This window comes from Bombina bombina, chromosome 1 (genome assembly GCF_027579735.1).
Source record: "Bombina bombina isolate aBomBom1 chromosome 1, aBomBom1.pri, whole genome shotgun sequence".
In the NCBI taxonomy this organism is placed as follows: domain Eukaryota; kingdom Metazoa; phylum Chordata; class Amphibia; order Anura; family Bombinatoridae; genus Bombina; species Bombina bombina.
The window spans coordinates 1,011,017,990-1,011,044,004 of record NC_069499.1 but is presented as its reverse complement, the minus strand read 5'-3'; the positions used below and the strand labels follow the sequence as shown (position 1 = coordinate 1,011,044,004).

The following is a 26,015-nucleotide window of genomic DNA, read 5'->3' as shown; positions in this document are numbered from 1 at the left end:
AATTCAATCAAAAATCATTGGATCCAGAACATTGTTTCTCAAGGGTACAGAATAGGTTTCAAGGTAAGACCGCCTGTAAGAAGTTTCTTTCTCTCACGCATTCCAATGAACTCAGTGAAGGCTCAGGCTTTCCTGAAGTGTGTTTCAGACCTGGAGTTCCTTTCCGGAACGGGGTCTGGGGTTTTATTCAATTCTGTTCATTGTTCCAAAGAGAGAGGATTGCTTCAGACCAGTTCTGGATCTAAAGATTTTGAATCGTTATGTAAGAATACCAACATTCAAAATGGTGACTATAAGGACTATTCTGCTTTTTGTTCAGCAAGGGCATTATGTCCACAATAGATTTACAGGATGTATATCTTCATATTCCGATTCATCCAGATCACTATCAGTTCCTGAGATTCTCTTTTCTAGACAAGCATTACCAATTTGTTGCTCTTCCTTTTGGCCTAGCAACAGCTCCAAGGATCTTTTCGAAGGTTCTTGGTGCCCTACTCTCTGTAATCAGAGAGCGGGTATTGCAGGGTTTCCTTATTTGGACAATATCTTGGTACTTGCTCATTCTTTACATTCTGCAGAATCTCACACGAATCAACTAGTGTTGTTTCTACAAGAACATGGTTGGAGGGTCAATTTACCAAAAAGTTCCTTGATTCCTCAGACAAGGGTAACCTTTTTAGGATTCCATATAGATTCAGTATGCATGACTTTGTCTTTAACAGACCAAAGACGTCTGAAATTGGTTTCAGCTTGTCGGAACCTTCAGTTTTAATCATTCCCTTCAGTAGCTATGTTCATGGAGGTTTTAGGCCTCATGACTGCAGCATCGGACGCGATCCCCCAATATCCTTAAATCACAATATTCGACTTTCTCTGACTTGGTGGTTAGATCACCATTGTTTAGTCCAGGGGGCCTCTTTTGTTCGTCCAACCTGGACTGTGATTTCAACTGATGCAAGTCTTTCAGGTTGGGGAGCTGTCTGGGGATCTCTGACAGCGCAGGGGGTTTGGAAATCTCAAGAGGCGAGATTACCAATCAATATTTTGGAACTCCGTGCGATTCTCAGAGCTCTTCAGTTTTGGCCTCTTCTGAAGAAAGAATAGTTTGTTTTCAGACAGACAATGTCACAACCGTGGCGTATGTCAATCAAGGTGGGACTCACAGTCCTCTAGCTATGAAAGAAGTATCTTGGATACTTGCATGGGCGGAATCCAGTTCCTGTCTAATCTCTGCGGTCCATCTCCCAGGTATAGACAATTGGGAAGTGGATGATCTCAGTCGCCAGACTTTACATCCGGGAGAATGGTCTCTTCATCCAGATGTGTTTCTTCAGATTGTTCAGATGTGGGGGCTTCCAGAAATAGATCTGATGGCTTCTCATTTAAACAGGAAACTTCCCAGATACCTGTCCAGGGATCCTCAGGCGGAAGCAGTGGATGCGTTGTCACTTCCTTGGAATTATCAACCTGCTTATCTCTTTCCGCCTCTAGTTCTTCTTCCAAGAGTGATTTCCAAAATCATGATGGAGCGTTCATTTGTACTGCTGGTGGCTCCAGCATGGCCACACAGGTTTTGGTATGCGGATCTTGTTCGGATGTCCAGTTGCCAACCTTGGCCACTTCCGTTAAGGCCAGACCTATCTCAATGTCCTTTTTTTCCATCAGGATCTCAAATCATTAAATTTGAAGGTATGGAGATTGAATGCTTAGTCATAGAGGTTTCTCTGACTCGGTGATAAATACTACGTTGCGGGCTCGCAAATCTGTGTCTAGAAAGATTTATTACCGAGTTTGGAAGACTTACATTTCATGGTGTTCTTCTCATAAATTCTCTTGGCAATCTTTTTTAGAATTCCTAGGATTTTACAGTTTCTTCAGGATGGTTTGGATAAGGGTTTGTCTGCAAGTTCCTTGAAAGGACGAATCTCTGCTCTTTTCAGTTTCACAGAAAAATTGCTAATCTTCCTGATATTCATTGTTTTGTTCAGGCTTTGGTTTGTATCAAGCCTGTCATTAAGCCAATTTCTCCTCCTTGGAGTCTTAATTTGGTTTTGAGGGCTTTACAGGCTCCTCCGTTTGAGCCTATGCTTTCTTTGGACATTAAATTACTTTCCTGGAAAGTATTGTTCCTTTTGGCCATCTCTTCAGCTAGAAGAGTTTCTGAATTATCTGCTCTTTCTTGTGAGTCTCCTTTTCTGATATTTCATCAGGATAAGGCGGTTTTGCGGACTTCATTTAAATTTTTACCTAAAGTTGTGAATTCCAACATTAGTAGAGAGATTGTTGTCCCTTCCTTGTGTCCTAATCCTAAGATTTCTCTGGAGAGATCTTTACATTCTTTGGATGTGGTAAGAGCTTTGAAATATTATGTTGAGGCTACTAAACATTTCAGAAAGACTTCTAGTCTATTTATTAGTTATATTTTCTGGTGCTAGGAAAGGTCAGAAGGCTTCTGCCATTTCTTTGGCATCTTGGTTAAAGCTTTTGATTCGTCATGCTTATTTGGAGTCGGGTAAATCCCCGCCTCAGAGGATTACGGCTCATTCTACTAGGTCCATTTTCATTCCTGGACTTTTAAGAATGAAGCTTCTGTTGATCAGATTTGCAAAGCAGCGACTTGGTCTTCTTTGCATACTTTTACTAAATTCTACCATTTTGATGTTTTCTTTTCTTCAGAAGCAGTTTTTGGTAGAAAAGTACTTCAGGCAGCTGTTTCAGTTTGATTCTTCTGCTTATAATTTCAGATTTTTTCATTATAAAGATTAAAACTTTTGATTTGGGTTGTGGATTCATTTTTCAGCGGAATTGGCTGTCTTTATTTTTATCCCTCCCTCTCTAGTAACTCTTGCGTGGAGTTCCACATCTTGGGTATTTGCTATCCCATAAGTCACTAGCTCATGGACTCTTGCCAATTACATGAAAGAAAACAATTTATGTAAAAACTTACCTGATAAATTAATTTCTTTCATATTGGCAAGAGTCCATGAGGCCCACCCTTTTTGTGGTGGTTATGATTTTTTTTTGTAGAAAGCACAATTATTCAAATTCCTTGTTGATGCTTTCGCTCCTTTCTTATCACCCCACTTCTTGGCTATTCGTTAAAATGAATTGTGGGTGGGGTGGGGGCTGTATTTATAGGCATTTTGAGGTTTGGGAAACTTTGCCCCTCCTGTTAGGAATGTATATCCCATACGTCACTAGCTCATGGACTCTTGCCAATATGTAATAGTATGTAATAGTTCTTACATAAATTATGTTTCTCCAACATAGGTGTGTCCGGTCCACGGCGTCATCCTTACTTGTGGGATATTCTCTTCCCCAACAGGAAATGGCAAAGAGCCCAGCAAAGCTGGTCACATGATCCCTCCTAGGCTCCGCCTTCCCCAGTCATTCTCTTTGCCGTTGTACAGGCAACATCTCCACGGAGATGGCTTAGAGTTTATTAGTGTTTAACTGTAGTTTTTATTATTCAATCAAGAGTTTGTTATTTTAAAATAGTGCTGGTATGTACTATTTACTCTGAAACAGAAAAGAGATGAAGATTTCTGTTTGTAAGAGGAAAATGATTTTAGCAACCGTTACTAAAATCGATGGCTGTTCAACACAGGACTGTTGAGAGGAATTAACTTCAGTTGGGGGAACAGTGAGCAGACTTTTGCTGCTTGAGGTATGACACATTCTAACAAGACGATGTAATGCTGGAAGCTGTCATTTTCCCTATGGGATCCGGTAAGCCATTTTTATTACAGAAAGAAAAAAAGGGCTTCACAAGGGCTTTCTAAGACTGTAGACATTTTCTGGGCTAAATCGATTTATATTTTATACTCCATAGCCTTGAGGAATTATTTTAATCTTGGAAATTATGTAAAATAACCGGCAGGCACTGTATTGGACACCTTATTCTCTAGGGGCTTTCCCTAATCATAGGCAGAGTCTCATTTTCGCGCCTGTATTGCGCACTTGTTTTTGAGAAGCATGACATGCAGATGCATGTGTGAGGAGCTCTGATACATAGAAAAGACTTTCTGAAGGCGTCATTTGGTATCGTATTCCCCTTTGGGCTTGGTTGGGTCTCAGCAAAGCAGATACCAGGGACTGTAAAGGGGTTAAATATAAAAATGGCTCCGGTTCCGTTATTTTAAGGGTTAAAGCTTCCAAATTTGGTGTGCAATACTTTTAAGGCTTTAAGACACTGTGGTGAAATTTTGGTGAATTTTGAACAATTCCTTCATACTTTTTTGCAATTGCAGTAATAAAGTGTGTTCAGTTTAAAATTTAAAGTGACAGTAACGGTTTATTTTAAAACGTTTTTTGTACTTTGTTATCAAGTTTTTGCCTGTTTAACATGTCTAAACTACCAGATAGACTGTGTTCTGAATGTGGGGAAGCCAAGGTTCCTTCTCATTTAAATAGATGTGATTTATGTGACACAAAATTTAGAGAAAATGATGCCCAAGATGATTCCTCAAGTGAGGGGAGTAAGCATGGTACTGCATCACCCCCTCCTTCGTCTACACCAGTCTTGCCCACACAGGAGGCCCCTAGTACATCTAGCGCGCCAATACTCCTTACTATGCAACAATAAACGGCTGTAATGGATAATTCTATCAAAAACATTTTAGCCAAAATGCCCACTTATCAGTGAAAGCGCGACTGCTCTGTTTTAGAAAATACTGAAGAGCATGAGGACGCTGATGATATTGTTTCTGAAGGGCCCCTACACCAGTCTGAGGGGGCCAGGCAGGTTTTGTCTGAGGGAGAAATTTCAGATTCAGGGAAAATTTCTCAACAAGCTGAACCTGATGTGATTACATTTAAATTTAAATTGGAACATCTCCGCGCTCTGCTTAAGGAGGTGTTATCCACTCTGGATGATTGTGAGAATTTGGTCATTCCAGAGAAACTATGTAAAATGGACAAGTTCCTAGAGGTCCCGGGGCCCCCCGAAGCTTTTCCTATACCCAAGCGGGTGGCGGACATTGTAAATAAAGAATGGGAAAGGCCCGGTATACCTTTCGTCCCTCCCCCCATATTTAAAAAAATTGTTTCCTATGGTCGACCCCAGAAAGGACTTATGGCAGACAGTCCCCAAGGTCGAGGGGGCGGTTTCTACTCTAAACAAACGCACCACTATACCCATAGAAGATAGTTGTGCTTTCAAAGATCCTATGGATAAAAAATTAGAAGGTTTGCTTAAAAAGATGTTTGTTCAGCAAGGTTACCTTCTACAACCAATTTCATGCATTGTTCCTGTCACTACAGCCGCGTGTTTCTGGTTCGATGAACTAGAAAAGGCGATCAATAATAATTCTTCTTCTTATGAGGAGATTATGGACAGAATTCGTGCTCTCAAATTGGCTAATTCTTTCACCCTAGACGCCACTTTGCAATTGGCTAGGTTAGCGGCGAAAAATTCTGGTTTTGCTATTGTGGCGCGCAGAGCGCTTTGGTTAAAATCTTGGTCAGCGGATGCGTCTTCCAAGAACAAATTGCTTAACATTCCTTTCAAGGGGAAAACGCTGTTTGGCCCTGACTTGAAAGAGATTATCTCTGATATCACTGGGGGCAAGGGCCGCGCCCTTCCTCAGGATAGGTCTTTCAAGGCCAAAAATAAACCTAATTTTTGTCCCTTTCGCAGAAACGGACCAGCCCCAAGTGCTACGTCCTCTAAGCAAGAGGGTAATACTTCTCAAGCCAAGCCAGCCTGGAGACCAATGCAAGGCTGGAACAAAGGAAAGCAGGCCAAGAAACCTGCCACTGCTACCAAGACAGCATGAGATGTTGGCCCCCGATCCGGGACCGGATCTGGTGGGGGGCAGACTCTCTCTCTTCGCTCAGGCTTGGGCAAGAGATGTTCTGGATCCTTGGGCGCTAGAAATAGTCTCCCAAGGTTATCTTCTGGAATTCAAGGGGCTTCCCCCAAGGGGGAGGTTCCACAGGTCTCAATTGTCTTCAGACCACATAAAAAAACAGGCATTCTTACATTGTGTAGAAGACCTGTTAAAAATGGGAGTGATTCATCCTGTTCCATTAGGAGAACAAGGGATGGGGTTCTACTCCAATCTGTTCATAGTTCCCAAAAAAGAGGGAACATTCAGACCAATCTTAGATCTCAAGATCCTAAACAAGTTTCTCAAGGTTCCATCGTTCAAAATGGAAACCATTCGAACTATTCTTCCTTCCATCCAGGAAGGTCAATTCATGACCACGGTGGATTTAAAGGATGCGTATCTACATATTCCTATTCACAAGGAACATCATCGGTTCCTAAGGTTCGCATTCCTGGACAAGCATTACCAGTTTGTGGCACTTCCGTTCGGATTAGCCACTGCTCCAAGGATTTTCACAAAGGTACTAGGGTCCCTTCTAGCGGTGCTAAGACCAAGGGGCATTGCAGTAGTACCTTACTTGGACGACATTCTGATTCAAGCGTCGTCCCTTCCTCAAGCAAAGGCTCACACGGACATTGTCCTGGCCTTTCTCAGATCTCACGGGTGGAAAGTGAACGCAGAAAAAAGTTCTCTGTCTCCGTCAACAAGGGTTCCCTTCTTGGGAACAATAATAGACTCCTTAGAAATGAGGATTTTTCTGACAGAGGCCAGAAAATCAAAACTTCTGAACTCTTGTCAAATACTTCATTCTGTTCCTCTTCCTTCCATAGCGCAGTGCATGGAAGTAATAGGTTTGATGGTAGCGGCAATGGACATAGTTCCTTTTGCACGCATTCATCTAAGACCATTACAACTGTGCATGCTCAGTCAGTGGAATGGGGACTATACAGACTTGTCTCCGACGATACAAGTAAATCAGAGGACCAGAGATTCACTCCGTTGGTGGCTGTCCCTGGACAACCTGTCACAGGGGATGAGCTTCCGCAGACCAGAGTGGGTCATTGTCACGACCGACGCCAGTCTGGTGGGCTGGGGCGCGGTCTGGGGACCCCTGAAAGCTCAGGGTCTTTGGTCTCGGGAAGAATCTCTTCTACCGATAAATATTCTGGAACTGAGAGCGATACTCAATGCTCTCAAGGCTTGGCCTCAGCTAGCAAAGGCCAAGTTCATACGGTTTCAATCAGACAACATGACGACTGTTGCGTACATCAACCATCAGGGGGGAACAAGGAGTTCCTTGGCGATGGAAGAAGTGACCAAAATCATTCAATGGGCGGAGACTCACTCCTGCCACTTGTCTGCAATCCACATCCCAGGAGTGGAAAATTGGGAAGCGGATTTTCTGAGTCGTCAGACATTTCATCCGGGGGAGTGGGAACTCCATCCGGAAATCTTTGCCCAAATCTCTCAATTGTGGGGCATTCCAGACATGGATCTGATGGCCTCTCGTCAGAACTTCAAGGTTCCTTGCTACGGGTCCAGATCCAGGGATCCCAAGGCGACTCTAGTAGATGCACTAGTAGCACCTTGGACCTTCAAACTAGCTTATGTATTCCCGCCGTTTCCTCTCATCCCCAGGCTGGTAGCCAGGATCAATCAGGAGAGAGCATCGGTGATCTTGATAGCTCCTGCGTGGCCACGCAGGACTTGGTATGCAGACCTGGTGAATATGTCATCGGCTCCACCATGGAAGCTACCTTTGAGACGAGACCTTCTTGTTCAAGGTCCGTTCGAACATCCGAATCTGGTCTCACTCCAACTGACTGCTTGGAGATTGAACGCTTGATCTTATCAAAGCGAGGGTTCTCAGATTCTGTCATTGATACTCTTGTTCAGGCCAGAAAGCCTGTAACTAGAAAAATTTACCACAAAATATGGAAAAAATATATCTGTTGGTGTGAATCTAAAGGATTCCCTTGGGACAAGGTAAAAATTCCTAAGATTCTATCCTTCCTTCAAGAAGGTTTGGAGAAAGGATTATCTGCTAGTTCCTTGAAGGGACAGATTTCTGCCTTGTCTGTGTTACTTCACAAAAAACTGGCAGCTGTGCCAGATGTTCAAGCCTTTGTTCAGGCTCTGGTTAGAATCAAGCCTGTTTACAAACCTTTGACTCCTCCTTGGAGTCTCAATTTAGTTCTTTCAGTTCTTCAGGGGGTTCCGTTTGAACCCTTACATTCCGTTGATATTAAGTTATTATCTTGGAAAGTTTTGTTTTTGGTTGCAATTTCTTCTGCTAGAAGAGTTTCAGAATTATCTGCTCTGCAGTGTTCTCCTCCTTATCTGGTGTTCCATGCAGATAAGGTGGTTTTACGTACTAAACCTGGTTTTCTTCCGAAAGTTGTTTCTAACAAAAACATTAACCAGGAGATAGTCGTGCCTTCTTTGTGTCCGAATCCAGTTTCAAAGAAGGAACGTTTGTTGCACAATTTGGATGTTGTTCGTGCTCTAAAATTCTATTTAGATGCTACAAAGGATTTTAGACAAACATCTTCCTTGTTTGTTGTTTATTCTGGTAAAAGGAGAGGTCAAAAAGCAACTTCTACCTCTCTCTCTTTTTGGATTAAAAGCATCATCAGATTGGCTTACGAGACTGCCGGACGGCAGCCTCCTGAAAGAATCACAGCTCATTCCACTAGGGCTGTGGCTTCCACATGGGCCTTCAAGAACGAGGCTTCTGTTGATCAGATATGTAGGGCAGCGACTTGGTCTTCACTGCACACTTTTACTAAATTTTACAAGTTTGATACTTTTGCTTCTTCTGAGGCTATTTTTGGGAGAAAGGTTTTGCAAGCCGTGGTGCCTTCCATCTAGGTGACCTGATTTGCTCCCTCCCTTCATCCGTGTCCTAAAGCTTTGGTATTGGTTCCCACAAGTAAGGATGACGCCGTGGACCGGACACACCTATGTTGGAGAAAACAGAATTTATTTTTACCTGATAAATTACTTTCTCCAACGGTGTGTCCGGTCCACGGCCCGCCCTGGTTTTTTAATCAGGTCTGATAATTTATTTTCTTTAACTACAGTCACCACGGTATCATATGGTTTCTCCTATGCAAATATTCCTCCTTTACGTCGGTCGAATGACTGGGGAAGGCGGAGCCTAGGAGGGATCATGTGACCAGCTTTGCTGGGCTCTTTGCCATTTCCTGTTGGGGAAGAGAATATCCCACAAGTAAGGATGACGCCGTGGACCGGACACACCGTTGGAGAAAGTAATTTATCAGGTAAACATAAATTCTGTTTTTTCCTTCTTGGCAGTGAGGGTCCACGAACACACCCTGATTTTGTGTAGTGGCGGCTGTCTTAGCACCTCTATACCCCTCTTATCTCTTTACTTTTCCTTCTCAGCTTGAACTACTGATAGGGTAGGAGAATGTTCTGTTTGCAGTGTCTTTGCTTTCTCCTGGTGGCCAGGTGAAGTATTTCCCATAGGTTATGAATGATTTTGTGGACCCTCACTGCTAAGGAAATTTAACTTATCAGGTAAGCATACATTTCTTATTAAATGCCAACGACCTGAAGCAGGGGTGCCTGTTGTGATGTCTCCTGCCCCCCCCCAAAAAAAATAAAATAAAAACTTTTTCAAATTTATTTCAATATTTCACTTTTTTCAGAGACTCCAAAATCCCCGTCGCTCCCCCTGGTCATAAATGGAAGGAGGTACGACATGACAACAAGGTTACTTGGCTAGTTTCCTGGACTGAAAATATTCAAGGTTCCATTAAATACATCATGCTGAACCCAAGTTCCCGTATAAAGGTAACCAGAAAGTTTTCATTTAGTAACTAAATGTCTAGAATCAACTTTCAGTTTGAGTGGGAGTGCTGAACAACTTAAATTTGTATTTATTTCCTATGACATGGAGTTCACAACGTCATTCAAATTACTAGTGGGATATTCAACTCCTGGCCAGCAGGAGGTGGCAAAGAGCACCCCAGCAAAGCTATTAAGTGTAACTTAATTTACCCATAATCCCCAGTCATTCTCTTTGCCTCTGTTAATGGAGGATGTGCGAAGTTGGTATCTAAAGATATTTAATCCTTTTATGGGTACTCTTCCCTGCAAGCAAGGATTGGTGTCTAGCTGTGTCAATGTCAATCTCTTTAGTAAGAGTAGTGGTGGCTTTTAGCAGTTAAGACGGTAAAGTTGTCTTTGCTTTACTTTTAACACTTTGCTACCCTTTTTTGTAGAAAGCCAGAGTTTGTTACTCTGCTCTTTTCCTACAGGCCCATGACAAGGAGTGAAGAACCTGACACACCTAAGGAGCAGCATCTGTCCTGCAGCTGGATCTAAGGTAAGTGCCTTTGCCTTCTAGGTATTGAAGGACAGCAGCACTTAACAGGTTAATCCTCATATGGCTCCTTGCTGGGACATAGTAATCCTTCTTAGTACAGCTAGCCCTCAGTTTACGCCGGGTTTAGGTTCCAGAAGCAATGGTTGTAAATTGAAACCCAGTTTATAATGTAAGTCAATGGGAAGTGAGGTAGTTAGGTTCCAAACCCCTCTCAAAATTGTCATAAGTAACACCTAATACATTTATTTTTCAAGCTTTGAAATTGACTTTAGATGCTAAAGAGCATTATAAACAGTATCAAATAATCACACAACACAGAATATATTATTAAACTAAGTTAAATGAACAAAAACATTTGCTAAACGGCATTGTAAACCTTATAAAATAATCACACAACACAGACTTCACTTGAATCTTTCTGCAAACAGTTCTTTCAATGCATTCCAATCTGGACTGATTTATAGACAGGAAGATCTTGTTCTTATGAAAGCTGCTCGATAGCTCATGTCTAGCTAGACTTATTTCAGCCTGTTTGTGTGCTTGGCTTTGCATATCTTTGCTGCAACACAAGTGGACAGCTCCACCTACTGGCTATTTTAATCAATGCAATGCTTTTCAATAGCAGTCACATGACTGAAAAAAAGGTTGTCATTTTGAAACTGCGCAAATTGAACCGGTGTAAATCGAGGGCCACCTGTTATTGTGGACAGATTTTTGACACTGTTTGAAATAAAATAAAGATTTTTATCAGTGTGAGATTTACTGATCTCTAAGATACATTGTGGCTGAGCAGTTATATAATCAGGGATTTGCCGCTTCCATGACCAGGTATTTCTAAACGGACCCAGGTTTCATAGTGTGTGGTGACTGGCTCTAAAAGGAGTGAAATGGCTTTATATAGAGCCCATTTATATTACCATGCCCTTTTTGCATACTGGGCTGTACCTGGTCGAACTTGCTTTGAGGACCCTGTTTGTTGCTCGGTGCGCAGTTTTGTTTCCGCCATTGTGGGCGGGTACATTTTAGCCATTATGATAGAGAGATGTGCTCAGCATCCATTATCAAGGGATCTTTCATAGATTGTGAGGGAGGATCTGCAGGCTGCCGATATTGGTCACCGCCTTTTTTTTTTTTTTTTTTTTTTTTTTAGCAAAGTGTACACGTCTGCACTTTTATTTTTCAGAAGTGTTCAGGTGATTAGACTGGGAGTTAAAATGTTTCACTGTGCTAGCCCGCAGAGCTCTGTGGTTAAAATCTTGGCAAGCTTTTGGCTTTACCTTATAAGGATTAACTCTGTTTGGACCTGGTCTAGCGGAAATCATTTCTGAGTTTACGGGTGGAAAGGGATCTTTCTTACCTCAGGACAAGAAGAATAGACCTAGGGGTTGACAGACTTCTAATTGTCGTTCCTTTTGCAACTTTAAGTGACTGACTGAAGTCCTCCTCTTCCAGACCAATCAAGGTCCACTTGGATATCCAGCCAGCCCTGGAACAAGGGAAAACAAATCTAAAAGCCTTCCGCTGACTCTAATTCAGCATGAAGGGTCTGCCTCGATCCGAGTGGGGTGCAGGCTTTCTGTTTTTCGGCAGGCTTGGATATGCGAGGTCCATGGGCTGTTGACATAGTATCACAGAGTTACAGAATAGGTTTCAAGTCTTGCCCTCCTTGGAGCAGATTCCTCCTGTCTAGTTTTTCATGACTACCATAGACCTGAAGGACACATATTTACATGTTCCCATTCACAGGGATCATTTCCAGTTTCTAAGTTTTGCCTTTTCTGGGCATGCATTTCCAGTTTATTGCCCTTAAGTTTGTTTTTGCCACAGCTTCCAAAATATTCACAAGGGTTCTGGGAGTCCTATTGGCAGTGATCAGATCCCAGGGAATTGCTGTGGCCCCTTATCCAGACGTCATCTTGGTTCAGGCATCAACTTTTCAACTAGCAAAATTTCATACAGAGATGTTGTTGTTTTCCTTAATACAGGGGAGAGTCCACTGCTGCATTCATTACTTGTGGGAATACTGAACCTGGCCACCAGGAGGAGGCAGACACTCCATCCAAAGGCTTAAATACCTCCCCCACTTCCCTCATCCCCTAGTCATTCTTTGCCTTTCATCAAAGGAGATTGGCAGAGAAGTGTCAGATTTCAGAGTAGTTACTTATGGAGGGTAGTACCCTTCGAGATGGGACTGAAGTTTTAAGTAGTCTGGTCAGCCTCTCAGTGAGTGCATTGATGAAAGTTAGTCTGGAGATGCAGGGAGAGTCTTTCTGCGAGACCATCCAGACTCATATTAACTGCTCCTAAGCAATCAGTGTTGACTAGTTTCACTGCCTGCTTTTCTTCACTCAAGTCAATGTCAGAAGTGCTGCTACAATCTGTCAAACATGTTTCTGTTCCATGGCATAGATTCCGGTAATGTTGTTTCATATTTATACATATGTTAACGATAGACAGGGTCACAGTGGGACTCTTTTTATCTGTATGGAATCAAGGATTAATATCCCCTGATTGGGATTATTGAACTGTGGGATGTTAATTCATGTTTATATGATTTTGACTACTTTGTGTGCAAGACGTTTGGCTCATAGGCTGATGTGGAACATACAGGTTATTTATTTCTCTTGTAAGGTGTATCCAGTCCACGGATCATCCATCACTTGTGGGATATTCTCATTCCCAACAGGAAGTTGCAAGAGGACACCCACAGCAGAGCTGTCTATATAGCTCCTCCCCTAACTGCCATATCCAGTCATTCTCTTGCAACTCTCAACAAGCATGGAGGTAGTAAGAGAAAAGTGGTGAAATGTAGCTGTTATTTCTCTTAAGTGTAGTCAGTCCACGGGTCATCCATTACTTATGGGATTATATCTCTTCCCCAACAGGAAGTTGCAAGAGGATCACCCAAGCAGAGCTGCTATATAGCTCCTCCCCTCACATGTCATACCCAGTCATTCTCTTGCAACCTAACTAAAGATAGGTCGTTGTGAGAGGTCTGTGGTGTTTTTAAACTTAGTTTATTTCTTCAATCAAAAGTTTATTTTAAATGGCACCGGAGTGTGCTGTTTGTTTCTCAGGCAGCATTAGAAGAAGAATCTGCCTGCGTTTTCTATGATCTTAGCAGACGTAACCAAGATCCACTGGCTGTTCTCGCACATTCTGAGGAGTGAGGTAACTTCAGAAAAGGGGAATAGCATGCAGGGCCCCGCTGCAAACTAGGTATGTGCAGTAAATTATTTTTGTAAGCAATGGAATTGACTGAGAAAATACTGCTGATACCAATGTAATGTAAGTTCAGCCTTAAATGCAGTGGTAGCGACTGGTATTAGGCTGATGAGTGTGTGTACACTGAAGTATTTTTCTAGGGAATGGAATTTGACTCAGAAAATACTGTTAATACTGAAGTAATGTATGAGCCTTAACTGCAGTAAAAGCGACTGGTAGCAGGCTTATTTATAACACTTCGTAACTTTTAAAATGTATGTTCAAAACGTTTACTGGCATGTTAATCGTTTTTTGTGAGGTACTTGGTGATAAAACTTATTGGGGCATGATTTTTACCACATGGCTAACTTTTGTTTCTGCATAGAAACGGTTAACTGAGCTTCCCCACTGTTGTAATATGAGTGGGAGGGGCCTATTTTAGCGCTTTTTTGGAGCAGTAAAAATTCAGTCACAATCTTCCTACTTCATCCTCCATGATCCAGGACGTCTCTAGAGAGCTCAGGGGTCTTCAAAATTCATTTTGAGGGGTTAATCATCCATTTGCTGGTGGGTGCAATCCTTTGCTAACTTAATACATTTACTGTGAAAATTTGGTTGCTATAACTAATTTGGTTCATTGTTATTTCAACTGTGAAAGCTTTTTGTGCCTCTTAAAGGCACAGTAGCGTTTTTTATATTGCTTGTAAATTTATTTGAAAAGTATTTTCCAAGCTTGCTAGTCTCATTGCTAGTCTCATTGCTAGTCTGTTTAAACATGTCTGACACAGATGAATCTGTTTGTTCGCTATGTATGAAGGCCAATGTGGAGCCCCATAGAAAGATGTGTACTAAATGCATTGATGTAACTTTAAATAAAAGTCAGTCTTTACATGTAAAGAAATTATCACCAGACAACGAGGGGGAAGTTATGCCGACTAACTCTCCTCACGTGTCAGTACCTTCGCCTCCCGCTCAGGAGGTGCGTGATTTTGTGGCGCCAAGTACATCAGGGAGGCCCTTACAAATCACTTTGCAAGACATCGCTACTGTTATGACAGAAGTATTATCTAAATTGCCAGAATTAAGAGGCAAGCGTGATAGCTCTGGGTTAAGGACAGCGCGCTGATGATGTGAGAGCCATGTCAGATACTGCGTCACAATTTGCAGAACATGAAGACGGAGAGCTTCATTCTGTGGGTGACGGATCTGATCCAGGGAGATTGGATTCAGAGATTTCTAATTTTAAATTTAAGCTTGAGAACCTCCGCATATTACTAGGGGAGGTATTAGTGGCTCTGAATGATTGTAACACGGTTGCAATTCCAGAAAAATGATGTAGGTTGGATAGATACTATGCGGTACCGGTGTGTACTGACGTGTTTCCTATGCCTAAAAGGCTTACAGAGATTATTAGCAAGGAGTGGGATAGACCCGGTGTGCCTTTTCTCCAACATAGGTGTGTCCGGTCCACGGCGTCATCCTTACTTGTGGGATATTCTCTTCCCCAACAGGAAATGGCAAAGAGCCCAGCAAAGCTGGTCACATGATCCCTCCTAGGCTCCGCCTACCCCAGTCATTCTCTTTGCCGTTGTACAGGCAACATCTCCACGGAGATGGCTTAGAGTTTTTTAGTGTTTAACTGTAGTTTTTATTATTCAATCAAGAGTTTGTTATTTTGAAATAGTGCTGGTATGTACTATTTACTCAGAAACAGAAAAGAGATGAAGATTTCTCCAACATAGGTGTGTCCGGTCCACGGCGTCATCCTTACTTGTGGGATATTCTCTTCCCCAACAGGAAATGGCAAAGAGCCCAGCAAAGCTGGTCACATGATCCCTCCTAGGCTCCGCCTACCCCAGTCATTCTCTTTGCCGTTGTACAGGCAACATCTCCACGGAGATGGCTTAGAGTTTTTTAGTGTTTAACTGTAGTTTTTATTATTCAATCAAGAGTTTGTTATTTTAAAATAGTGCTGGTATGTACTATTTACTCAGAAACAGAAAAGAGATGAAGATTTCTGTTTGTATGAGGAAAATGATTTTAGCACCGTAACTAAAATCCATGGCTGTTCCACACAGGACTGTTGAGAGCAATTAACTTCAGTTGGGGGAACAGTGTGCAGTCTCTTACTGCTTGAGGTATGACACATTCTAACAAGACGATGTAATGCTGGAAGCTGTCATTTTCCCTATGGGATCCGGTAAGCCATGTTTATTAAGATAGTAAATAAGGGCTTCACAAGGGCTTATTAAGACTGTAGACTTTTTCTGGGCTAAATCGATTCATTATTAACACATATTTAGCCTTGAGGAATCATTTATTCTGGGTATTTTGATATGATTATATCGGCAGGCACTGTTTTAGACACTTTATTCTTTAGGGGCTTTCCCTAATCATAGTCAGAGCCTCATTTTCGCGCCGGTATGGCGCACTTGTTTTTGAGGACAGCATGGCATGCAGCTGCATGTGTGTGGAGCTCTGATACATAGAAAAGTCTTTCTGAAGGCATCATTTGGTATCGTATTCCCCTTTGGGCTTGGTTGGGTCTCAGCAAAGCAGATTCCAGGGACTGTAAAGGGGTTAAATATAAAAACGGCTCCGGTTCCGTTATTTTAAGGGTTAAAGCTTCCAAATTTGGTGTGCAATACTTTTAAGGCTTTAAGACACTGTGGTGAAATTTTGGTGAATTTTGAACAATTCCTTCATACTTTTTCGCAATTGCAATAATAAAGTGTGTTTAGTTTAAAATTTAAAGTGACAGTAACGGTTTTATTTTAAAACGTTTTTTGTGCTTTGTTATCAAGTTTATGCCTGTTTAACATGTCTGAACTACCAGATAGATTGTGTTCTGACTGTGGGGAAACCAAGGTTCCTTCTCATTTAACTATATGTATTTTATGTCATAAAAAAATTTAGTAAAAATGATGCCCAAGATGATTCCTCAAGTGAGGGGAGTAAGCATGGTACTGCATCATCCCCTCCTTCGTCTACACCAGTCTTGCCCATACAGGAGGCCCCTAGTACATCTAGTGTGCCAATACTCCTTACTATGCAACATTTAACGGCTGTAATGGATAATTCTATCAAAAACATTTTAGCCAATATGCCCACTTATCAGCGAAAGCGCGACTGCTCTGTTTTAGAAAATTCTGTAGAGCATGAGAACGCTGATGATATGGTTTCTGAAGGGCCCCTACACCAGTCTGAGGGGGCCAGGGAGGTTTTGTCTGAGGGAGAAATTTCAGATTCAGGAAACATTTCTCAACAAGCTGAACCTGATGTGATTACTTTTAAATTTAAGTTGGAACATCTCCGCGCTCTGCTTAAGGAGGTGTTATCCAATTTGGATGATTGTGATTATCTGGTCATTCCAGAACCACTATGTAAAATGGAAAAGTTCTTAGAGGCCCCGGGGCCCCCCGAAGCTTTTCCTATATCCAAGCAGGTGGCGTACATTGTTAGTAAAGAATGGGACAGGCCCGGTATACCTTTAGTACCTCCCCCCATATTTATAAAATTGTTTTCCTATAGTCGACCCCAGAAAGGACTGATGGCAGACAGTCCCCAAGGTCGAGGGGGCGGTTTCTACTCTACACAAGCGCGCCACTATACCCATAGAAGATAGTTGTGCTTTCCAAGATCCTATGGATAAAAAATTAGAAGGTCTGCTAAAGATGTTTGTTCAGCAAGGTTCCCTTCTACAACCAATTGCATGCATTGTCCCTGTCACTGCAGCGTGTTTCTAGTTTGATGAGCTAGGAAAGGCGATTATTAGTAATTCTTCTTCTTATGAGGAGATTATGGACAGAATTCGTGCTCTTAAATTGGCTAATTCTTTCACCCTAGACGCCACCTTGCAATTGGCTAGGTTAGCGGCGAAAAAATTCTGGGTTTGCTATTGTGGCGCAGAGCGCTTTGGTTAAAATCTTGGGCAGCGGATGCGTCTTCCAAGAACAAATTGCTTGACATTCCTTTCAAGGGGAAAACACTCTTTGGCCCTGACTTGAAAGAGATTATCTCTGATATCACTGGGGGCAAGGGCCACGCCCTTCCTCAGGATAGGTCTTTTCAAGACCAAAAATAAACCTAAGTTTCGTCCCTTTCGCAGAAACGGATCAGCCCCAAGGGCTACGTCCTCTAAGCAGGAAGGTAATACTTCTCAAGCCAATCCAGCCTGGAGACCTATGCAAGGCTGGAGCAAAGGAAAGCAGGCCAGGAAACCTGCCACTGCTACCAAGACAGCATGAAATGCGGGCCCCCGATCCGGGACCGGATCTGGTGGGGGGCAGACTCTCTCTCTTCGCTCAGGCTTGGGAAAGAGATGTTCTGGATCCTTGGGCGCTAGAAATAGTCTCCCAAGGTTATTCTCTGGAGTTCAAGGGGCTTCCTCCAAGGGGGAGGTTCCACAGGTCTCAGTTGTCTTCAGACCACATAAGAAGACAGGCATTCTTACATTGGGTAGAAGACCTGCTAAAAATGGGAGTGATTCATCCTGTTCCATTAGGAGAACAAGGGATGGGGTTCTACTCCAATCTGTTCATAGTTCCCAAAAAAGAGGGAACGTTCAGACCAATCTTAGATCTCAAGATCTTGAACAAGTTTCTCAAGGTTCCATCGTTCAAGATGGAAACCATTCGAACACTTCTTCCTTCCATCCAGGAAGGTCAATTCATGACCAAGGTGGATTTCAAGGATGCGTATCTACATATTCCTATCCACAAGGAACATCATCGGTTCCTAAGGTTTGCATTCCTGGACAAGCATTTCCAGTTCGTGGCATTTTCTTTCGGATTAGCCACTGCTCCTAGGATTTTCTCATAGGTACTAGGGTCCCTTCTGGCGGTGCTAAGACCAAGGGGCATTGCTGTAGTACCTTACTTGGACGACATTCTGATTCGTGCGTCGTCCCTTCCTCAAGTAAAGGCTCACACGGACATTGTCCTGGCCTTTCTCAGATCTCACGGATGGAACGTGAACGTGGAAAAGAGTTCTCTATCTCCGTCAACGAGGGTTCCCTTCTTGGGAACTATAATAGACTCCTTAGAAATGAGGATTTTTCTGACAGAAGCCAGAAAAACAAAACTTCTAGACTCTTGTCGGATACTTCATTCCGTTCCTCTTCCTTCCATAGCGCAGTGCATGGAAGTGATAGGTTTGATGGTAGCGGCAATGGACATAGTTCCTTTTGTGCGCATTCATCTAAGACCATTACAACTGTTCATGCTCAGTCAGTGGAATGGGGACTATTCAGACTTGTCTCCGAAGATACAAGCAAATCAGAGAACCAGAGACTCATTCCGTTGGTGGCTGTCCCTGGACAACCTGTCACAAGGGATGACCTTCCGCAGACCAGAGTGGGTCATTGTCACGACCGACGCCAGTCTGATGGGCTGGGGCGCGGTCTGGGGATCCCTGAAAGCTCAGGGTCTTTGGTCTCGGGTAGAATCTCTTCTACCGATAAATATTCTGGAACTGAGAGCGATATTCAATGCTCTCAAAGCTTGGCCTCAGCTAGCGAGGGCCAAGTTCATACATCAACCATCAGGGGGGAACAAGGAGTTCCCTAGCGATGGAAGAAGTGACCAAAATCATTCTATGGGCGGAGTCTCACTCCTGCCACCTGTCTGCTATCCACATCCCAGGAGTGGAAAATTGGGAAGCGGATTTTCTGAGTCGTCAGACATTGCATCCGGGGGAGTGGGAACTCCATCCGGAAATCTTTGCCCAAGTCACTCAACCGTGGGGCATTCCAGACATGGATCTGATGGCCTCTCGTCAGAACTTCAGAGTTCCTTACTACGGGTACAGATCCAGGGATCCCAAGGCGGCTCTAGTGGATGCACTAGTAGCACCTTGGACCTTCAAACTAGCTTATGTGTTCCCGCCGTTTCCTCTCATCCCCAGGCTGGTAGCCAGGATCAATCAGGAGAGGGCGTCGGTGATTTTGATAGCTCCTGCGTGGCCACGCAGGACTTGGTATGCAGATCTGGTGAATATGTCATCGGCTCCACCATGGAAGCTACCTTTGAGTGACCTTCTTGTTCTAGGTCCGTTCGACCCACTCCAGCTGACTGCTTGGAGATTGAACGCTTGATCTTATCAAAGCGAGGGTTCTCAGATTCTGTTATTAATACTCTTGTTCAGGCCTGAAAGCCTGTAACCAGAAAAATTACCACATAATTTGGTATATCTGTTGGTGTGAATCTGCAGGATTCCCTTGGGACAAGGTTAAGATTCCTAAGAGTCTATCCTTCCTTCGAGAAGGATTGGAAAAAGGATTATCTGCAAGTTCCTTGATGGGACAGATTTCTGCCTTGTCTGTGTTACTTTACAAAAAGCTGGCAGCTGTGCCAGATGTTCTAGCCTTTGTTCAGGCTCTGGTTAGAATCAAGCCTGTTTACAAAATTTTGACTCCTCCTTGGAGTCTTAACCTAGTTCTTTCAGTTCTTCAGGGGGTTCCGTTTGAACCCTTACATTCCGTTGATATTAAGTTATTATCTTGGAAAGTTTTGTTTTTGGTTGCAATTTCTTCTGCTAGAAGAGTTTCAGAATTATCTGCTCTGCAGTGTTCTTCTCCTTATCTGGTGTTCCATGCAGATAAGGTGGTTTTGCGTACTAAACCTGGTTTTCTTCTGTTATGTGTGATCAGTCCACGGGTCATCATTACTTCTGGGATATAACTCCTCCCCAACAGGAAATGCAAGAGGATTCACCCAGCAGAGCTGCATATAGCTCCTCCCCTCTACGTCAGTCCCAGTCATTCTCTTGCACCCAACGACTAGATAGGATGTGTGAGAGGACTATGGTGATTATACTTAGTTTTTATGACTTCAATCAAAAGTTTGTTATTTTAAAATAGCACCGGAGCGTGTTATTACTTCTCTGGCAGAGTTTGAGGAAGAATCTGACAGAGATTTTTTACTATGATTTTAACCGGAGTCGTTAAGATCATATTGCTGTTCTCGACCATCTGAGGAAGGTAAAGGCTTCAGATCAGGGGACAGCGGGCAGATGAATCTGCATTGAGGTATGTGGCAGTTTTTATTTTCTGAATGGAATTGATGAGAAAAGCCTGCCATACCGTTAAAATGACATGTATGTATACACTTCAGTATTCTGGGGATGGTATTTCACCGGAACTACTGTGTTAAAGGTCACTAATCCTTTTTAATAACTATTCTCATGTTAAACGTTTTTGCTGGAATGTAGAATCGTTTACATTGCTGAGGTACTGTGTGAATAAATGTTTGGGCATTATTTTCCACTTGGCAGTTTTTTGCTTTAATTGTGACAGTTTCGTTTCTCTTCACTGCTGTGTGGGAGAGGGAGGGGCCGTTTTTGGCGCTCTTTGCTACGCATCAAAAAATTCCAGTCAGCTACTTTTATATTTCCTGCATGATCCGGTTCATCTCTGACAGATCTCAGGGGTCTTCAAACTTCTTTGAAGGGAGGTAAATTCTCTCAGCAGAGCTGTGAGAATTCTTATAGTGACTGTGTATAAAAAACGTTGTTTTGTTTTCTTATGTACAAATTTAATTAGTGTTGTTTTTTACTAATGGGAACAAACCTTTGCTAAAAGTTGTGTTGTTTTAAAATTTGATGCAATAACTGTTTTTCAGTTCATTATTTCAACTGTCATTTAATCGTTAGTACCTCTTTGAGGCACAGTGCTTTTTTTTTTTTTGCTAAAAAAGATTATAACCAAGTTGTAAGTTTTTTTGCTAGTGTGTTAAACATGTCTGACTCAGAGGAAGATATCTGTGTCATTTGTTCCAATGCCAAGGTGGAGCCCAATAGAAATTTATGTACTAACTGTATTGATGCTACTTTAAATAAAAGTCAATCTGTACAATGTGAACAAATTTCACCAAACAGCGAGGGGAGAGTTATGCCGACTAACTCGCCTCACGCGACAGTACCTGCATCTCCCGCCCGGGAGGTGCGTGATATTTTGGCGCCTAGTACATCTGGGCGGCCATTACAGATAACATTACAAGATATGGCTACTGTTATGACTGAAGTTTTGTCTAAATTACCAGAACTAAGAGGCAAGCGTGATCACTCTGGGGTGAGAACAGAGTGCGCTGACAATGCTAGGGCCATGTCTGATACTGCGTCACAGCTCGCAGAGCATGAGGACGGAGAGCTTCATTCTGTGGGTGACGGTTCTGATCCAAACAGATTGGACTCAGATATTTCAAATTTTAAATTTAAATTGGAGAACCTCCGTGTACTACTAGGGGAGGTCTTAGCAGCTCTCAACGATTGTAACACTGTTGCAATACCAGAGAAACTGTGTAGGTTGGATAAATACTTTGCGGTACCGGCGAGTACTGACGTTTTTCCTATACCTAAGAGACTAACTGAAATTGTTACTAAGGAGTGGGATAGACCCGGTGTGCCGTTCTCACCCCCTCCAATATTTAGAAAGATGTTTCCAATAGACGCCACCACTCGGGACTTATGGCAAACGGTCCCCAAGGTGGAGGGAGCAGTTTCTACTTTAGCTAAGCGTACCACTATCCCGGTGGAGGATAGCTGTGCTTTCTCAGATCCAATGGATAAAAAATTAGAGGGTTACCTTAAGAAAATGTTTGTTCAACAAGGTTTTATATTACAACCCCTTGCATGTATCGCGCCGATTACGGCTGCGGCAGCATTTTGGATTGAGTCGCTTGAAGAGAACCTTAGTTCTTCTACGCTAGACGACATTACGGACAGGCTTAGAGTCCTTAAACTAGCTAATTCTTTCATTTCGGAGGCCGTAGTACATTTAACCAAACTTACGGCTAAGAACTCAGGATTCGCCATACAGGCACGCAGGGCACTGTGGCTAAAATCCTGGTCAGCTGATGTTACTTCTAAGTCCAAATTACTTAATATACCTTTCAAGGGGCAGTCCTTATTCGGGCCCGGTTTGAAAGAAATTATCGCTGACATTACGGGAGGTAAGGGCCACGCCCTACCTCAAGACAAGGCCAAAGCTAAGGCCAGACAGTCTAATTTTCGTCCCTTTCGGAATTTCAAAACAGGAGCAGCATCAACCTCCACTGCACCAAAACAGGAAGGAGCTGTTGCTCGTTACAGGCAAGGCTGGAAGCCTAACCAGTCCTGGAACAAAAGCAAGCAGGCCAGGAAACCTGCTGCTGCCCCAAAGACAGCATGAACCGAGAGCCCCCGATCCGGGACCGGATCTAGTAGGGGGCAGACTCTCTCTCTTCGCCCAGGCCTGGGCAAGAGATGTTCAGGATCCCTGGGCACTAGAGATCATATCTCAGGGATACCTTCTAGACTTCAAAGTATCTCCCCCAAGAGGGAGATTTCATCTGTCAAGGTTGTCAACAAACCAGATAAAGAAAGAAGCGTTTCTACGCTGCGTACAAGATCTGTTAACAATGGGAGTGATCCATCCGGTTCCGTGGTCGGAACAAGGACAAGGGTTCTACTCAAACCTGTTTGTGGTTCCCAAAAAAGAGGGAACTTTCAGGCCAATCTTAGATTTAAAGACTCTAAACAAATTCCTAAGAGTTCCATCGTTCAAAATGGAAACTATTCGGACAATCTTACCCATGATCCAAGAGGGTCAGTACATGACCACAGTGGATTTAAAGGATGCTTACCTTCACATACCGATCCACAAAGATCATCACCGGTATCTAAGGTTTGCCTTCTTAGACAGGCACTACCAGTTTGTAGCTCTTCCATTCGGATTGGCTACGGCTCCAAGAATCTTCACAAAGGTTCTGGGTGCCCTTCTAGCGGTACTAAGACCGCGAGGGATTTCGGTAGCTCCGTACCTAGACGACATTCTAATACAAGCTTCAAGCTTTCAAACTGCCAAGTCTCATACAGAGTTAGTTCTGGCATTTCTAAGGTCGCATGGATGGAAAGTGAACGAAAAGAAGAGTTCTCTCTTTCCTCTCACAAGAGTTCCATTCTTGGGGACTCTTATAGATTCTGTAGAAATGAAGATTTACCTGACAGAAGACAGGTTAACAAAGCTTCAAAATGCATGCCGCGTCCTTCATTCCATTCAACACCCGTCAGTAGCTCAATGCATGGAGGTGATCGGCTTAATGGTAGCGGCAATGGACATAGTACCTTTTGCACGCCTACACCTCAGACCGCTGCAATTATGCATGCTAAGTCAGTGGAATGGGGATTACTCAGATTTGTCCCCTACTCTGAATCTGAATCAAGAGACCAGAAATTCTCTTCTATGGTGGCTTTATCGGCCACACCTGTCCAGGGGGATGCCATTCAGCAGGCCAGACTGGACAATTGTAACAACAGACGCCAGCCTACTAGGTTGGGGCGCTGTCTGGAATTCTCTGAAGGCTCAGGGACTATGGAATCAGGAGGAGAGTCTCCTTCCAATAAACATTCTGGAATTGAGAGCAGTTCTCAATGCCCTTCTAGCTTGGCCCCAGTTAATAACTCGGGGGTTCATCAGGTTTCAGTCGGACAACATCACGACTGTAGCTTACATCAACCATCAGGGAGGGACAAGAAGCTCCCTAGCAATGATGGAAGTATCAAAGATAATTCGCTGGGCAGAGTCTCACTCTTGCCACCTGTCAGCAATCCACATCCCGGGAGTGGAGAACTGGGAGGCGGATTTCTTGAGTCGCCAGACTCTTCATCCGGGGGAGTGGGAACTTCATCCGGAGGTCTTTGCCCAAATACTTCGACGTTGGGGCAAACCAGAGATAGATCTCATGGCGTCTCGCCAGAACGCCAAACTTCCTCGCTACGGGTCCAGATCCAGGGATCCGGGAGCAGTTCTGATAGATGCTTTGACAGCACCTTGGAACTTCAGGATGGCTTATGTGTTTCCACCCTTCCCGCTGCTTCCTCGATTGATTGCCAAAATCAAACAGGAGAGAGCATCAGTAATTCTAATAGCACCTGCTTGGCCACGCAGGACTTGGTATGCAGATCTAGTGGACATGTCATCCTGTCCGCCTTGGTCTCTACCTCTAAGACAGGACCTTCTGATACAGGGTCCATTCAAACATCAAAATCTAACTTCTCTGAAGCTGACTGCTTGGAAATTGAACGCTTGATTTTATCAAAACGTGGTTTTTCTGAGTCGGTTATTGATACCCTGATTCAGGCTAGGAAGCCTGTTACCAGAAGGATTTACCATAAAATATGGCGGAAATACCTATACTGGTGCGAATCCAAAGGTTACTCCTGGAGTAAGGTTAGGATCGCTAGGATATTGTCTTTTCTACAAGAAGGTTTAGAAAAGGGTTTATCAGCTAGTTCATTAAAGGGACAGATTTCAGCTCTGTCCATCTTGTTACACAGACGTCTGTCAGAAAATCCAGACGTCCAGTCCTTTTGTCAGGCTTTAGCTAGGATCAAGCCTGTGTTTAAAGCTGTTGCTCCACCATGGAGTTTAAACTTAGTTCTTAACGTTTTACAGGGTGTTCCGTTTGAACCCCTTCATTCCATTGATATAAAAATGTTATCTTGGAAAGTTCTGTTTTTAATGGCTATTTCCTCGGCTCGAAGAGTCTCGGAGTTATCAGCCTTACATTGTGATTCCCCTTATCTGATTTTTCACTCAGACAAGGTAGTTCTGCGTACTAAACCTGGGTTCTTACCTAAGGTAGTCACTAACAGGAACATCAATCAAGAGATTGTTGTCCCATCCTTGTGTCCAAATCCTTCTTCAAAGAAGGAACGTCTTTTACACAATCTGGATGTAGTTCGTGCCCTCAAGTTCTACTTGCAGGCAACTAAAGATTTTCGCCAAACTTCTTCCTTGTTTGTCGTTTACTCTGGACAGAGGAGAGGTCAAAAAGCTTCTGCTACCTCTCTCTCTTTTTGGCTTCGTAGCATAATACGTTTAGCCTATGAGACTGCTGGACAGCAGCCTCCTGAAAGAATTACAGCTCACTCCACTAGAGCTGTGGCTTCCACTTGGGCCTTTAAGAATGAGGCCTCTGTTGAACAGATTTGCAAGGCTGCAACTTGGTCTTCGCTTCATACTTTTTCCAAATTTTACAAATTTGACACTTTTGCTTCTTCGGAGGCTATTTTTGGGAGAAAGGTTCTTCAGGCAGTGGTTCCTTCTGTATAATGAGCCTGCCTATCCCTCCCGTCATCCGTGTACTTTTGCTTTGGTATTGGTATCCCAGAAGTAATGATGACCCGTGGACTGATCACACATAACAGAAGAAAACATAATTTATGCTTACCTGATAAATTCCTTTCTTCTGTTGTGTGATCAGTCCACGGCCCGCCCTGTTTTAAGGCAGGTAAATATCTTTTAAATTATACTCCAGTCACCACTTCACCCTTGGTTACTCCTTTCTCGTTGTTTCTTGGTCGAATGACTGGGACTGACGTAGAGGGGAGGAGCTATATGCAGCTCTGCTGGGTGAATCCTCTTGCATTTCCTGTTGGGGAGGAGTTATATCCCAGAAGTAATGATGACCCGTGGACTGATCACACAACAGAAGAAAGGAATTTATCAGGTAAGCATAAATTATGTTTTCTTCCAAAAGTTGTTTCTAACAAAAACATTAACCAGGAGATAGTTGTGCCTTCTTTGTGTCCTAATCCAGTTTCAAAGAAGGAACGTTTGTTGCACAACTTGGATGTAGTTCGTGCTC

At 43.2% G+C, this 26,015-nt stretch overlaps 1 protein-coding gene across 1 annotated transcript in view; it reads left to right on the top strand.

Annotated features, from left to right (window-relative positions):
* Nucleotides 1-26,015, top strand: part of TOP1 (DNA topoisomerase I) — a 268,572-nt gene that overhangs the window by 146,130 nt on the left and 96,427 nt on the right. The window contains exon 13 of the mRNA XM_053714593.1: nt 9,506-9,650. Coding sequence (XP_053570568.1) covers nt 9,506-9,650 — 145 coding nt within the window. The remainder of the gene's footprint in view (nt 1-9,505; nt 9,651-26,015) is intronic.